The 17,586-nt window shown below is 40.4% G+C and overlaps 1 protein-coding gene across 2 annotated transcripts in view; it reads left to right on the top strand.

The window, feature by feature from the left end:
• The first annotated feature begins 10,946 nt into the window (after positions 1-10,946).
• ART4 (ADP-ribosyltransferase 4 (Dombrock blood group)) overlaps positions 10,947-17,586 on the top strand; it is a 15,780-nt gene continuing 9,140 nt past the window's right edge. Inside the window, exons 1-2 of one of the 2 annotated variants that reach the window (XM_003797787.3) lie at positions 10,947-11,271; positions 14,151-14,859. In XM_003797787.3, the coding sequence (XP_003797835.2) occupies positions 11,080-11,271; positions 14,151-14,859 (901 nt within the window). In that variant the 5' untranslated portion in view covers positions 10,947-11,079. Of the gene's footprint in view, positions 11,272-14,150; positions 14,880-17,586 lie in introns of those variants that run through there. The other variant, XM_023517904.1, reaches the window with a different exon arrangement.

The following is a 17,586-nucleotide window of genomic DNA, read 5'->3' as shown; positions in this document are numbered from 1 at the left end:
TGTTTGTGTAACCTGAATGGCATATTCAATCAGGCGCAGAATATGATTTTTTGTGGGATCATGACCCACAAACTTATTGGTAAAAACAAGGGAGTAGATCTGACCAAAAATGGAAATAAAGGGGATAAGGCAATGAGATTGTTCATCACTGTGTTGCTGCTCAGGACAAAAAACAGCACAACAGTCATCCTCGCTGTGCAAAGTGCCAGCTTATCAGTAGGTGGTGGATCAGGAGAATCATATTTACAAGTAGAAAAAGGAAAGCTCTAAGAATAACAATCATAAACTGAACAGAAGTCCACTGAGTCAACAAGACCAAGACCGTAAACCCTCCAAACACTGCTCATTTCCTCCCGAGCCCGTGCTCTCCCGGTTCACTCCAGCACACTGGCTGCTGAAAGCACCAGGAACTTAGGGGTCCCTGGAGCTCACTTGGGAAGTTCAATCTGCCCGTCTAAAGCACAAGTTCTCTCCTCTCAGCCTCGTGGGCCCTAAGCTTTAACAATAAAAAGATGTCAAGTTCTAGAACAAAGTAACTATACTAAAATGATGAGACCACAACTGTTACATTGACATGACCCACAGGACTAGCGCCGAGATACGTGTTAAGCAGAAGCAACGCTGTCTACCGGCTGCAGCGTCGGGACGGCCTCTGAGCAGATTGCTGTGGATTGCTCTGTCTCTTGACAACAGAATGTTTTTCTTGTTCTCATGTGTGTGTCGTAATTTCTGATTGAACGCTGGTGTAGAAAAACAGTGAAGGCACACGTCATCTTCTGACAGGCAGCGAGTGCTGAGAACGGAGTCTGTCCGGTCAGCAGCTGAGCTGGTTTGGGTCTGGGTTTGCTCCGGCTGTTGTCTGTGCACCACAACTTCAGATCCCTCCAGCTGTGGACTGCTGTTACTCGGTGTCTGGGTGGGGTCTGAGGTACCTGAGGGCTTTCCTCGGTGTTTCTGTCCCACTCGCAGGCCGGCCCTGTGTGCCGGCACTGCAGGCGTGGGGTGGGTGGCCGGGCTGCCTCTCCACCGGCACAGCAGTGTGCCTCCCTCTGCGGTGCCCTGGTGTGGCTTGTTTGTGGCCTGCCGCTAGGCTTGTTGTGAGGCGGGGCGGGAAGGGGGTTCTTGATCCTCCTGGTACAGCCTTAAGCCCAGGAGGGGCTCTTGGGCCTGGGCCTTTGGATGTAGCTGTTTCAGTCCTCCTCCCCCCACCATCGACCCTTCTCAGCCTCCTTACCAAACCCTGCCTTGTATCTAAGAAGGGTTTTGCCTGGAGAGCTTCCTGCCTCTTCCCCCGTGGCAGCAGACCCCCACTAGATAACACCACAGGCTCAGGAACCAGACTGCTGTCCCTGTCCCTCCCCAGGGCACAAGAGCAGAGTCCGAACAGGGTGGGCGTGTGACCTGCTGTCAGCTCTGAGAGGGAATCTCTCAGGTCTCCTGTCCCATCTTTCTTGTGAATACCCACTGGGGGGCTCCTGGAAAAGGGCTGGAGAATCAGTGTCCCTTCTCCTTGAGTCTGCGTCTCCAGAAGATTCTAAACTGTCTCACTAGTCTACATTTGCCCTTTAAGAACTTGCTAAAATTCTTTGCTTTTTACCCCCTTTCACAGCAGCTGGCTTTCCTCCTCTACTTCAAAAAAGATGAAGCAATTATAAGCCCCATCTCTCTGCAGAGGGACTGTCACCTTTTGAAAGTCAGTCTCCTGGTTGTCTTGTGACCTTGGCTCTTTCATGGCTTCAAGCAAATTTATGATTTTGTAAATGAGATGGCTTTTTTTCACTGTAGGATAAATATGACATACTCTTAAGGTTTCTACATCCTAAGTGGAATGATTCAGAAACGGCTAGCAATTTCCAATGCCTAGATTCCAGATAGGGAACATACATTATTAAACTTATCTAAGATTAAAAGGTATGAATTATGTGTGAATGAAGGACGCATGACCTATTTGAGGACATACAAACTTCTTAGTAGTGTTCAGTCAGTTGAAATCCCTGTTAAGATGTTAGCAGAGTCATAGGTGCTCGAACTTGATTAAACAACGACCTGGTTGATCCATAACTAAGGAGAACTTTAAAATGTATCATTTTTAACCTAAAAGGAAATTCCTAAAAGTGTCATGCCCAGCAATCTCTACTTAATCCTGTGCTACTTTTAATATTTTCATGTTTGGAATGAAGATAGAAAAAAAGTAGCATTCCGGTTTTTTACATGTAACAAAACCAAGAGTTATTGCTCATGTCCTTCATATCAGGTCGCATGAAGTATTTGACAGGTTAAAATAGAGAGGTTTAAGATGCATAAATGCAAGATTCTAAAATTGGGCTTGATAAATGTACTTCAAATTTGCAGGTACATAGAATTGGTAAGATCTGAGACTTCCCTATCTGAAACTTACTAATGGAAGTTCATATGAAAATGACTTATTACTTCTAATAGGTGCAAAATCAGTAGATAAAGAATGGCATATTGGCCATAAAAGCTGCCTCACATTAGGCTGCATCAATGGAAGGAGAATATTTAGAACAAAAGAAGCCTTTAGTCCCACAGATTAGACGCACATGGAGTGTACTGTTGCTACATCTTAAAAGGGCCATTGACTTCCTGGAATTCAGAAAGAGGAAGATGGCCGGGATGATATGGAGTCTGGGAACTGTGCCCTCTGAGGATCAGAGTCAGAATGTTGAGTCTGGAAAGGGAAAACTCGAAAGAACCCAATAGCATCTTCATATCTTCAAGTATTAGAAAAGATCAGTGGGGGAGATTTGGCCTCCACTGTAGAGATTATTCCAAATCACAAATCACAGTGAATAGATTGAAGTGATATGAAACTGATATAATAAGTGTTATTTGACATGTTATTACTTTTGGGGTGAAGTGACGTGAACAAGGGGAGAGCAAGTGCTTTATTAGCGTAAGGCTAAGATTATGGATTTTATAAGACTATGACCAGTATATTTCTAAGTATAATATTAATTTCTCAAGGAAATGAGAATTTTTTGAAGGAAAATTAACCTTCAAGTTAGTGGAACAGGTTTGACTTCAGATCCTCACAGAACCTAAGAAGAAAACAGCTATAGCATCAATTTAGAGCCGTTTATTATTCTCTGTCCCCACCCCAATCCTTTAGAAGCTGGCTCATTCTCCCCACACCCCAGCACAGCGAGACAGTGGGACCAGACTTCACAGAGACAATACCTTAGTAGAGAAGCATGGCCATCAAGTTTGAGTGGTCGACAGAAGGTACAAATGATTCAAGTACATCAGAACTGAAGATGCTAACAGTTAGTTCTATTTCTAGAGAGTGGTTTGTGATCTCAGGGTAGTAGGAAATGGGGTAAGAGCCATCATATGGATCTATGGTACAGTAATAGGTTAAAAGAAAGCCTGAAGAGGTAGACTTTCAAGCTGCACAAAGCATACTCAGTATGATCCATCAGGAGAAAAGTAAGATCCACCCCCCTGAACGATACCCCCCATGCCCGGGGGAGAACAGACATGCCATGTAGAAATAAAAGGAAAGATTTGACTACGCAGGGTGCAGGCATAAACCCGATAAAAAGCCTTCCAGGTCATTGTATCTTAATGAACAAAATAGATATGTACAAAGAAAGGATTATTGACTATATTGTACACCATCATGCCAAAGAGAAGTATCCTAATTTCAAATTAAGTGAGGGAGCTAACGCAATGGCAGAACTGAACCTACAACCACCCATACATTCTTCTAATCAAACTCAATGTACCCAAGAAACAACGAGGGATTCAAGCAAAAAATGCCAAAGTGGGAAAAATTCAGGAACGTGGCACAATAGAAAATTTCAAATTGTGAAGCAATACTTCAATACCCCAAATGCTATAGTGTCACATACCACATGCATATGTGCATACACACACAGAAACACGGTTTTTAAATCCAAAAAACAGAAATGTAAGAAACCTCATAGAATGAGGCTGCAGAGAGGCTCATGTGATGCTGCTGCTCTGCCCTTGTTTTGTCTCCCCCATTTCTGCCATCCTGTTTCCCATGGATGAGCCCGCTCAGTCCCCCTCTGGAACACTCAGTCCTGCCCTGTGTCCAGACTGCCTCACGCACAGCCTCGCATGACCTCAGCCTTGAGGGCCTCAGGTCCAGGGCCCTGGCTTTGCAGCTCTCTTCATCCAGGAACTTGGCCTCGGACTCCTCTGGGACCACAGCCCCTCCCTAGAAATGTAAATCACTTCCAGGTTCCTCAGTTCTCCATCTGGAAAATTTTAGAGCTTCTATTCTACTTAATTAAAAAGTGAAAGTCTTAGTACTTATGCCTCAATTTTAGTTCCTATTCTCTAGCTAATTAATCCAACAAGTATTTTTCTTTGGGAAATGGAGCTTTGCCAGAATGTCCTCCTAACTGCTAGGGCCCTGTGACCTATGGGCTGACTTTCAAAACTGCACATTTCCAAGTTCCTTGAGAGCTGGAACCATCAGCTGCTTGGTTAATGCTGAATTGCCAGGGCCTTACACAGAGCTTATGCTCAACAAATACAATATCAAAACAGCATAGTATTGGCACAAAAATAGAGACATAGATATATGGAACAGAATAGAACACCAAAAGGTGAAACCAGTCTCTACGTGCCATCTGATTTTTGATAAACTAAACAAAAGCATACAGTGGGCAAAAGAATCCCTATTCAACAAATGATGGTGGGAGAACTGGATAACCACATGTAAAAGACTGATACTCGCACACACCTTCACCCCTTACAAAAATTGACTCAAGATGGCTAAGAGACTTAAATCTAAGACAAGAAACTATAAAAATCTTAGAATAAAGTGTGGCGAAAACTCTTGATGATGTTGGACTGGGGAAAGATTTTATAACAGACTTCAGGAGCCATCACAACAACAAAAGTGAACAAATGAGACTTAATTAAGCTGAAGAGCTTCTTTACAGCTAAGAACACAACAAGTAAAGCAAAATGACAACCTTCAGAATGGGAAAAAATATTTGCATGGTATCAATCTGACAAAGGATTGATAACTAGAATCTACAAAGAACTCAAATTAATCAACAGAAAAAGAGTAAACAATCCCATCTACCTCTGGGCAAGAGATATAAACAGAATCTTCTCTGATGAAGACACATGAATGGCTAACAAACATTTGAAAAAATGCTCATCATCCCTGATCCTCAGAGAAATTCAGATCAAAACCACCCTGGGATATCACCTAACCTCAGTGAGAAGGGGCCATATCACCAAGTCTCAAAGTGGCAGATGCATGGATGTGGAAGGAAGGGAACACTTTTACACTGCTGGTGGGACTGCCAAAAATACAACCTTTTCAGAAGGCAGTATGGAGAACCCTCAAAGAACTCAAATTAGACCTCCCATCTGATCCCACAATCCCATTAGTAGGCATCTACCCAGAAGAAAAAAAAAAAAAATCCTTTTACCATAAGGACATTTGCACTAGACTGTTTATTGTAGCTCAATTTACAATCACTAAAACGTGGAAACAACCTAAATGTCCACCAACCCAGGAATGGATTAATAAGCTGTGGTATATGTATACCAAGGAATACTATTCAGCTATTAAAAGGATGGAGACTTTACATCTTCTATGTTAACCTGGATGGAGGTAGAACACATTCTTCTTAGTAAAGCATTACAAGAATGGAGAAGCAAGAATCCAATGTACTCAATTCTAATATGAAGGCAGTAGATGATCTAATATGAGGAGGAGGATAGGGGAATGAGAGATAGAAGGAGGGGAATGGGGGTCACGGTATATGGCACACCTCTTGGGCCGGGACACAATTACAAAAGGGAATTTACCTAACAACGGTAATCAGTGTAACCTAATTCTTTGTACCCTCAGTGAATCCCAAACAATTAAAAAAAAAAAAAAGGCATGAATGTATGGCTTCTCCCTTACCTGGTATTCTCAATCACCTGCTCTATCCCAATGTTGAGATGGTCCCAGAGTTATGTTGGATCTTCTGATGGCCCATTGTGTCCCCAGAAATGTGAACAGACCTAGCCATGGTCCTTGGGCATACATCTTGCCTGCAAGCCTGGGCCTCGGAGCCTCTCATGAGCTCCTAGGAATTCTGTCCTATCTGTCCCACAATGAAAGGATTTCCTGAAGTGGTAGAGATGCCCAGTTACTGAGACTTGGAAACATTCATTCATTCATTCAGTAAACATTTACTGAAGTCTAACTGTTGTGTGGGCACGGGCAGCAGAAGTTACTCCATCAACAATGTGGAGGAGGAGATTCACAGCAAGTGGGAGATGAGGAAAACAAAGTGCTTTCCCAACACTAAGATCCTATGCTTAAAAGGAATAATGAGAAAAGTTAAATAACATGATGTGAAGATGCATGTATAAACAAGTAACCAGATACCATAATGAAGCAACTGATCTCATAACTATTGCTACAAATGGATGCAAATGTCTCCTGGGAAGGGCACAACATCTCTTCTGTGATTTCCCTGCCAAAACTGTGTAATCTGAATTAGATCATCGAGAAATAATAGACAAGCCCCAGTTGAGAGACATTCCACAAAATAAGTGACTGATAATTTTCATACATGTCAAGTTCAAAAGGCAAAATAAACACTGAGGAAATTCTGTGCTGTAGTTTAAACAAACAAAATAGACTTGACTAAGTGCACATTGTGATCCTGGAAAAGAGATATAAAAGGCTATTACTGAACAGCTAATGAACTTGAATATGGACTAGGGATTAGATAACAGTATTATATAAATGACAGTGAGAGAACGTCTTTTGTTTTTTTATGAAATAAATGCTGGGGTATTTAAAGGTAAAGGGGCATAATTTCTGCAATTTGCCCACGAGTGGTTTAGAAACAAGAAGAGATAATAATAAAGCAACTGAGGCAAAATATAAACAATGGATGAAAGTAGACAGGGCATATGGGAACTCCTACTATTCTTGCAAATTTTCTGTATGTACAAAATTTTATTTAAATAAAAAGTTGTAAAAATATGAAATAATGGAGGGAGCTTTGCTCCTTCTATTAAGAGTGTTAAGGATAGGGCAGCACGTGTGGCTCACTGAGTAGGGCGCCAGCCCCATATGCAGAGGGTGGTGGGTTTGAACCTGGCCCCTGGCCAAACTATAACAACAACAACAAAAAATAGTCGGCTCTTGTGGCGGGCGCCTGTAGTCCCAGCTACTCGGGAGGCTGAGGCAAGAGAATTGCCTAAGCCCAAGAGCTGGAGGTTGCTGTGAGCTGTGATGTCACAGCACTCTACTGAGGGTGACAAAGTGAGACTCTGTCTCCAAAAAAAAAAGAATGTTGAGTGGCTCCTGTGGCTCAAAAGGATAGCATGCTGGCCCCATATGCCAGAGGTGGTGGGTTCAAACCCAGCCCCAGCCAAAAGAAAAAAAAAAGAATGTTGAGGATAAAGGAGAACGCACAAGTTTAAATGTTCAAACTCATCCTAACTACCAAAGTATGGTGTCACTACCAACTGGGTTTCCTGTGGGTTACAAGGACTTCTGACAGTAACATATCTATAATAAAACGACACAGATCTGAAGTCCGAAAAAGCCAAACAGGGACTACTAAGGGTCATTGGCAAATCTTGAGGCTAGTAGCAAAAGATACACTGCTTCCCTAGGCCGGGCCCGCTAGTGAAAGTAGCTTTAGAAAACTGATCGCAAATTTATTCTAGAAAATGAGTCTAGAAAATTAACAGAACCTCTTCTTAAACATCTGCCTATAAAAAAAAATTCAAAAATTGACATTCATAAGTGTCAGGGATGTTAGAAACCTGAGGAACAGAGAGGTCGGGGGCCTTGTTCAACATCAAACATTAAGAAAGTGGTATAAAAACAGCGGGCATTGGGGCAGCACCTGTAGCCCCAGCCACTAGGGAGGCTGAGACAAGAGAATCTCTTGAGCACAAGAGTTTGAGGCTGTTGTGAGCTATGACAGTTCAGCACTCTACCCAGGATGACTGAGTGAGACTCTGCCTCAAAAAAAAAAGAAAAAGACAGGACTAATAGATTGCATTTTGAAGAACTGGGTATCACCAAACAAATAACTGAGGACACCCCAAACTATGGCTAATGTAAATTATTTCTTGGTTACCTTAAGAGTGCTCAAGGCAAAAGATGATTTTTAATGCCTCTTAACATTATGAGAAAAAAAAACTAATTTTAATTCAGACGTGTCCACATATCCACCATACCTCTGGCCTTTCCCCACCCCAGTTGTTAACTGCTGGTGATTCTTTCTCCAGCCCGCCCCCTTCCTGGCTCTCAGCTCTCCTTGACTGACCAGTATAGAAAAGTCACAAAGGATACTGCTGCCCTCTAGTGATCTTATGTTGGAAGTGTCAGCCACAGTAGGAAAAATCAGCAGTACTTTTGTAGATAATAATATTAATAAAAAGCCATTTATACTCCTCTAGTTATACTACTCTACAGTGGGTTTCAGAAGAGAAAAAAAGTGACTATGATCATGGAAAAGTTTTTTGACTTCACAGGGCCTCAGCAAAGACATCTGTAAAGGGAAGATTAAAATCTCTCCTTTTCATCATTGTCCTGTGAGTTGAGATACTATATTACACAAAGGGTCTTGAAACAGCACCTCTCACTAAAGGGAAATTATTGTTACCTTATTTAATTTGACAATTCTATAAGGTTAAGGAAGCCAAGCAAGCACAGATAACTCATTGTTTAAGTTAACTCGGCCGGTATTATGGGCAGAACTAGACATAGAATCCAAATTTTCAGATTCTAATTTTAGTTCTTTTCATGACACCTCAATATTCCAAACTCACATTGCTAACGAGGAATCTTAAAAATGTTTTTAATCTTGTTTTTTCTTTTTGAAAGGGTCTCACTCTGCTGTGCAGGCCAGAGTACAGTGGCCTGATCATATCTCAATACAACCTCAAACTCTTGGGCTCTAGCAATCCTCCTGCTTCAGCCTCCCCAAGTGCTGGGATTATGGGTATGAGCCACCACCACACCTGGCCATTTTTTTTAATTTTAAGGGATATTTTTATATGCTGCTAGTGGTTGCCCTTAAATCAGAAAAATATGTATTCCATTGATCAGTGGTCACATTTCTGGAACAGTGTCTTAAAAATTGTGAGAAACCCCAGCTTGGTGCCAGTAGCACAGTGGTGACAGCACTGGCCACGTGCACTGAGGGTTCAAACCCGGCCTGGGCCTGCTAAACAACAGTGACAACTGCAACAAAAAAATAGCTGAGGGGCGGCACTTGTGGCTCAAAGGAGTAGGGCATTGACCTATACCAGAGGTGGCAGATTCAAACCCGGCCTGGCCAAAAACTGCAAAAAAAAAAAAAAATAGCCGGGCATTGTAATGGTTGCCTGTAGTCCCAGCTACTTGGGAGGCTGAGGCAAGAGAATTCCAGGAGTTTGAGGTTGCTGTGAGATATGATGCAACAGCACTCTACTGAGGGTGACTTAGTAAGACTCTGTCTCAAAAAAAAAAAAAAAAATGGGAGAAACCCACAAAAATTTGTAGAGTGAGTTGAAAACAAGCTAAATAAGACATTTAATTTAGATTAATTCTGTATAATTGTTTTTATTTATTACAGAATTTTAGGTGCCAGATGCTTCTGTAAGGGTTATGAAAGTATCAACACTTCAATGATGTAGGTATAATTATTATTTCCATCCAACACGTGAGGAAGCAGAGGAACAGAGATATTAAATACCTTGCCCAAGGTCAAACATTAGGACATGAGAGAGCCAAGAATTAAACTGAAGTATTTTCTCCAGAGTTCAAATTCTATTTACTAATTAATCTGTTTCTGAGAAAGAACAATGCATGAATCCAGCCATGTAATGTCATTGACTAGAGGCGACTACATTATGGAATATTGTACAACAATAAAAAGTATGTTTTATGGGGGTATTAAATTTTTCACAGGTATTAAATTTTATGGGGGCATGCGTGCATTAAAATGTTAAGGAAAAACTGCATGCAAAACTATAAACCATATTATTTCAGTCCTGAAATATGTATGTGTATAAACATAAAACCAAAATCTAGATTTAAATAGTGGCTTTGGGGGGGTAATGGATTATTAGTCATTTTGTTTCCTCCTTTACACTTTCTAGATACTCTAAACTTTTATTAATGTGACAGAATTGTTGTGATCATCACAATATTTAGATTTTTAAAAAATTTAGGGTACCAAAACCCCCAGAATTTTCCAGAACAGGATTTACTTTATCGTAATAGTTAAATAATGAATCCAGAAGTATAAATAGGAAATACTTGCAAGAAACACAAGGATACCAAGGGTTGGGAATAGAGGAAGGATGTTCACACTGGAAGGGAAGTGTTTAGTAACACTGTGCTGCATTAACTTTGCACACTGGACCCAACTTTTGATTTAAGGTAGCTCTACATAGGAGGTCTCCTCCCAGCTATCATTAGAATTCACTGTAGACTGGAATAGTGTGGATAGAGAACCTTATCTTTTAAGATGAAAAAGCAGGGAAGAGCTCTAAACCCAGAGACACAATCTCTGGATTGGAGGGTTTCAAAAGCGCCATGGGAAAACAGCCTTCTGTTTGACAATAACCCTAAAAAATGTGTTGCTCCCTGACCTGAGCGGAGCCTATCAACAGCACCAGATGAGCCAGCAGAGGGCCCACATGGAGGTGGCATGTTTCCAGCCGCTTTGCACATGCCAATCTAATTCTCAGTGGAAGCCTGGAGATCAAGATAATGCCTTTGGCCCCATTGTCAGGCTGGGACAGTTAACACTAAACTGCTGAGTCTGACACTTAACAGGACTTTGGCACTCCCTTGAATACACACTAGATAGGCATTTTATTATTATTATTGTAAAGTAACTTGGGTTCACTTTAGAAATCCTTATTTGGTATGCATATCTGGCTATTTCACAGAAGTTTCGGTTTTGCAGAGAAGTTGGAATTGATGTCTCTCCTCAGAAAAGTTGGTAGTTATTAGGGGTCAACGGAAGTTTCAGAACCCACACAGGCAAAGAAGGTTCCTGCTAAGATTCACTCAAAGAAAACCACCAAAAGAGAATTCTGAGAACTCATTTCAGGATGAAGCTGCAAGAACAAAGGAGTATTTTTATTACAAACAAATGCTGTCCATTGATAAACAGATGCAAGAGGATTCTCTTCCCAGCTACTGCTGCTACTGCTGCTTCTGCAAGGGAAATCCAGCTCCTTAGAGGGCCGCTGCGGCTCCTTCTCCTCCTTTGTGCCCTGCAGAAACCCACACAGAGCTCTGAGGTAAGGGCAGCCAAGATCTCCTTACCAGCAAAGCTGTCACAGAGCGTCCACCTGGGGACAGCCTCTAGATGACCCAAACCTCAGGCACTTGGTATCTAATTTCATTCAGACATTGTAACAAATAATGTTAGTGAAGAGCATTGCAAATAATGATCGAAAATTGTAGAATTCTTTATAAATTTGGCTTTATGGAAGCTAGTGGTGTGGTTTTCTTGATCTCCATAAAAATTAAGTAAAATACTGCTTTCCTAGGACAAATAATGCAAATGGATCAAGTCTATTTGGCTTTAAACTGTATTATTCAGATAGGCTCAAGTTATACGTGTTCTAATTTAAATTTCTATCTAATGAAAAATAACCTAATGTTAAGAGATGACAATATACATATTTGAGATCTAGTGATACATTAACACGGTTTTGGAGTTCATCATGATATTTGACAGCATATGGTATTTTTGGTTTGTTTTAGCTTACATTGTCTGTAGACCTATTTTAAAACCTGCTGAAAAGAGTTATTGGTTGGAATCATTTAATTAGTCTTAAAATTTATTCTAGTTTATACACAACTAGATGATGTCTTATCATAAATAACAGTAAAAATATCAAATGGTGGTTTTTTGATATAATTTTTATTTCAAAATATTAGGAGGTACAAGTGTTCATGTTACATGAGTGCATTGTATCATGATAAAGTTGGGGCTTTTAGTGTACCTGTCCCCAGAATAGTGTATATTGTACTAAGAGGTAAGTTTGTAATACCTCAGCCCCCCTCTACTCTCTCCTCTTCTTAGTTCTAATGTCCCTTACACCACTATATGACGTGTGTGTACCCACAGTTCAGCATCCACTTGTTAGTGAGAACTTGTAGTATTCGCTTTTCCATTTCTGAGATACTCCAGTTCCATCCAGGTTACTGTGAATTGCTTCATTGCTTTATACAGCCGAGTAGTACTCAATGGGATATACACATACACCACCTTGTCTTTATCCACATCTTTGCAACTGTAAACTGTGCTTTAATAAACACTCAAGTGCAGGTGTCTTTTGATATGATAACGTCTTTTCCTTTGGGTAGATCCCCAGTAATGGGATTGCTGGATTGAATGGTAAGTCAGTCACTTTTAGTTCTTCCAGGAATCTCTATGCTGCTTTCCACAGAGGTTTTGCTAATTTACAGTCTCACCAAAAGTGTTCCTTTTTCACTCCATCCATGCCAACATTTACTGTTTTTTGATGTTTTTAATAATAGCCATTCTGATAGTAGTAAGGTGGCATCTCACTGTGGTTTTAATTTGCATTTACCTAATGATACATGATGTTGAGCAGTTTTTCATATGTCTCTCTTCATGTTTTTCATTTGTATATCTGCTTTTGAAAAAACTGTTCATGTATTTTGCTCACTTTTTCATGGGAGTTACTTGTTTTTTGTTTCTCTTGCTGATTTGAGTTCTTTGTAGATTTTGGAAATTAATCCTTTCTCAGATGAATAGTTTGCAAATATGTTCTCCCATTCTGGAGGTCATCTGTTTAGCTGGTCACTTATTTCCTTTGCTGTGCAAAAACTTTTTAAATTTAATTAAGCCACACTTATTTATTTTTGTTGTTGCTGTATTTGCCTTTGGGGTCTTAGTCATAAATTCTTTGCCTAGGCCAACTAGAAGAGTTTTTCCTATAGTTTATCACAGAATTTTATGGTTCAGGTCTTGGATTTAGGTCTTATTTTTTGAGTTCCAGTTCCAAAATTCTTAACATTGACTGGATGGAATCTTACCCTTTAACATATTTCTTAATGAGTACTGCTTATTTTAAAAATATCATTTCTTTGATAAGAAAGTAATGTTTGGGGATTTAGATCAGGCAAACATGGCTTTAAATGATGGATGGATGATGGGTGGTGAACTTTCATTCAAATCACTAACTTCGGTTTAGCACACACTAGATGTCAATGAATTATATTCATTGGGCCACTCATTGGAAAAGAATGTCTTTTTCCAAGAGGAGGGACCTTCCTGGGCACATTCTTGACTATTATCCAGTCCTCACTCCACTCCCCCTGGAGTGGAAAAATGTATGTGGTAAGTAATGTCGGAAAACATAACTGAGTGTGTTGAGTTTGGCTCTGTTCTTTTTCCTCCTGGGAGTTAGCCTGATTCTTCATGACAAGAATCTTACTTGGGTAGGCCCCAGGCCAATACTGCCTGTAACTGAGGAGGCAAACCTGCCTCCTTCTGGAATTTATTCTTAACAAACCACTCATCATCAGATCTAAAGATGTTGCTGCAACCTTTCCTCATTCAGTAAGAAAAATGATATATGTCTCTTTTTCATCTCAATTGTTTTAGAACCTGGATAGATGAGAGGGAGGCCTCCTTGGGAAACCCAATGCTCCTTATCACTTAAGGTTTTTCTTTAATAAATTTCAGAGATTTAATGTAGATTTTAAGCACTCATAAAAGAGGTCTTCCTTAGTACACTTTATGAGAGAATAGAAAGCAAAAGAAACAGAAAATATAATGTAACTGCAACGTTATTAATTTTTTCTTCAAAGTACTCAATATGGAAAAAATGCTATGATTTTAGTGATATGAAAAGGGTTACTTTCTCCCTAGGGAGATGAATTTTTCAGCTTTCAGTAACTCTTGTCAAACCAAATTCAATCTCTAGCACTGATGCAGAGGTACTGATGCAGGAAGGACTGGAACAATACCATGATTTTGAGTGAAACTCATTGCAGCAAATATTGATTTTGAGAAAAAATAAAAATAAAATAAAATATTGATTTTGAGGAGACTATTGGTCCTTATAGGGTACAGCAAATCTTCTGTCAACCTCACTGCTTGATCTGAAATATTAAAATCAAGATTGTTCTCTTCTTATAGAATGCAACAAAAATCAACTTTGACTTGGCACCAGGATCTTTTGATGATCAGTACCACGGTTGTAGCAAACAGGTCATGGAGAAACTAAATCAAGGGGATTATTTCACCAAAGACCTACAAGACCATAAGAACTACTCCAGGATATGGCATAAAACCCACTTAACCTGGATGAACCAACCACAAACTCTTCCCAAGAACATGACGATTCCACATGCCGTGGCTCTCCTGGTCTACACATTGAACAGCAATGTTCGCTCTGACTTTTGTAAAGCCTTGGCCAACGATGCCAAGACCCCACAGCAATATGAACATTCATTCTACTTCAAATATCTACACTACTATCTGACCACAGCAATCCAGCTGCTGAGGAAGGAGGTCACCAGGGAGAATGATCGTCTGTGTTACCAAGTACACCACGAAGCAAAGGGTGTCCCCTTCAAAGCCTACGTCGGTGCTACTGTGCGATTTGGCCAATTCCTCTCTACCTCCCTCCTAAAAGAAGAGGCACGGAAGTTTGAGAACCAGACGCTATTTACCATATTTACCTGCCTGGGTGCGTCTGTCCAAGACTTCTCCCTCAGGAAGGAAGTCCTGATCCCTCCCTATGAACTGTTTAAAGTTGTAAATATGAGCTACCACCCTCGAGGAAATTGGTTGCAATTGCAGTCAACTGGGAACTGGAGCACATATAACTGCCAGCTGCTAAAAGGTATTCTTAACCTAAGTTAAATCCACTCTTAGGGACACAGACCACTCTTCTTTTATAAAAGTTATTTTTTTCTGAGTGAGCTTAAGAGAAAAAGGCCAAAACCATGGAACTCGGCCCTCAGGAATGATAGAACTGACTAATTCGAGAAAAAAAAAAAAAAACCCTGAATTTCTTGGTTTCCTCTCTCTCCTTCCTCTTTCACTATCTTAGGAAAATGTGTTTCTGCAATGGCACGATTATGTAGGGAATTCTAGACAGGGAGAGTAAATCCTGACTGGAGATGACAGGGCATAAAATATAGCATCTTTCCCTTCTCCCTCAAACTCGATTCTTTTTTCATGGCCATTACATAGATGAGGAGTTCTAAAAGTAAAGCAGGAGGCAAGATTTATTCATTAGTTTTCCGTTCCTTAACCATCTTTTATTGCAATAAGAGGTGTTGACAATACAGAATGCATAAAGCAAATTCATTAACCTGGAAGAGTTTTTAGTTTTCAAGAGAAATGGAAACACGAATGAGTGAGAACATTCCAAAGTGCTAAGTGATACAATGTGAAACAGGTGTAAGCAATGGGTGTGTGGCTGCTCAATGCAGGGAAGTGGTCAGTCTCTCTGGGAAAATGAGAAAGGCTTCACAATAGGGACCACATGGGACTTCAAGTGGGAATGGGGGCTTTCACTGAAAAAAGAGAGAAAAGTCATTTTAAATAGAGAATAGCAGGTGATAGTTTCAATGTGTCCCCCCGAAAGTGTATGCAACAGTGTCGGGGGGTCCTGATAAGAGAGGATGGAGTCTCTCCTAACAAGAGACAATCAAATGAATATTGTAATGTCATATATCACAGGTGCAGTTATCACGAGGGTGGGTTATTATAAAGCAGGTTTGGCCTCTGGTGCCTCTCTCTGTCCTGTGCACTTGTTTGCCTTGCACCATGTGATGCTGCAGCACAAAGGCCTTGCCAAGTGCTGGAGCCATGCTTTCAGCCTCCAGGACTGAGAAATAAATTTATTGTTTTTATAAATTACCCAGGCTTTGGTATTTTGTTATTGTTAAAAGAAAACTGACAAGACACAGCATGTGCTACATTATAAGAATTTCAAACTGCTTGGTGTCTTCAGAGAATCTCTGCAATTCTGAGTGGCTGGAGGGTAGGAAGTGTAGGATGTAGGGAGAGTGTAGGTGTGGAAAGGGACAAGGCAAGTTATCCGGAGAGCTCTGACGGAGGCTGATTGTAAAAGTTCTTGTATTCCATAAGAAGGACGTTTGAACTTCCCACTGTTGGTAATAAGAAGTCCTTAGAACTTTTTAAGGAGTGGAGTATAAATTAAATCAATATTTTTACAAAGACCTCTGTTGATATTGTGAGCAAGAGAGATTAGAAATATCACAATACATGGGCAGCACCTGTGGCTCAAAGGAGTAAGGCGCCAGCCCCACATGCCGGAGGTGGCAGGTGCAAACCCAGCCCCAGCCAAAAACTGAAAAAAAAAAAAAAAGAGAAAAGAAAAGAAAAAGAAATATCACAATACAGAAAAGATTTGATAATCTCTTCTTTTACACAAGACATAGCCAATTCAATTTGCTACCTTTATGTTGACACCTGGTGATTTCACAGAGCGGTAGTTCTGTAGGATATGCTGCACCCTGTTTGACTTAGAAGGAAAAAAACTGTTGTTTATTCACACATGAATTCTTCCACACTCACAGCTAACTGGAACTCAGCTGCAGTGTCTAGCTTTGAAATATCCCCAAATCTGTCTCCACTCTGTCATTATTGCTACTGCTTATATTAATAATTCAGGCTATCAGCGTTTCTCAACTTTTGGGGGCTGTAGTATTGTCACAAAGGTCTTCCAACTGGCATCCACGCTAAGGTCTAGAGCTTGCTCGGTCTGACCTATCCATAAATACAGACCAGGAGAGGTAATGTATCAATATTTTTACCTCTTCCCACCTCTCCTTAGCGGCATGGCAGCAATACAAGTGAAAGGAGTCTCTGCCCCACAGACCCGAGAGTTCAGTGTTTGCAGAGAATGAAAATCTATAGTAGAATATGGAGAAAACAGTGAGATTTTGATAGTAAGTGAGAACATTCACAGCCAGGTTCCAGAATTGTTTGGAACTACACGTGTCTAGGACACTATTACTTCATTCTCCTCAGGATTATGGGACCTATGATTCTTCTACTAGAATAATGAACACAGTAAAATATGTAGTAAAAAGTCACAGGAAATTTATATCAAGGAGTGAGAAATGGAGGGAAAATTGTATGTAATAGAAACTGGTATTATGTTCTGACACTATAAACCTCAAAAAGATATTTTAGGGTACCCCCATACACACACACACACACACAAATTAATGTTTTTATCCTGTGGTGAAATTACCCAAAGTTACCTTTAACTCAGTTTTGAGTTAAGGCTGAGCTAGGTTAGTCATGTGTATTTATTCGATTCTAGGTTCAGAAGTTTGGTTGGTCTTGATTAGCTATTTGAAATCACAAATCATACCTAAGAGAATCAATAATCTGGTATTGGTCTGTAAGTTCTTTGTGGACAGGAGAGTGACTACATAGAATTGAAGAGCTAAGTATGGAATTTAGGCTGTTTGACTCCACATCTATCCTGTCTGAATTTGTATCCAACCTGTACTCCTAATAAGCTTTGTAGTCTCAGTCAAGTTGTTTAAACTCTTCAAGTTTCTTTATCTAAATAATGAGCATCGTA

This window comes from Otolemur garnettii, unplaced genomic scaffold, assembly GCF_000181295.1.
Source record: "Otolemur garnettii isolate 467f Iridium unplaced genomic scaffold, OtoGar3 scaffold00124, whole genome shotgun sequence".
NCBI classification, from domain to species: Eukaryota; Metazoa; Chordata; class Mammalia; order Primates; family Galagidae; genus Otolemur; species Otolemur garnettii.
The sequence above is the reverse complement of the archived record's forward strand: the minus strand, read 5'-3'. Positions and strand labels throughout refer to the sequence as shown.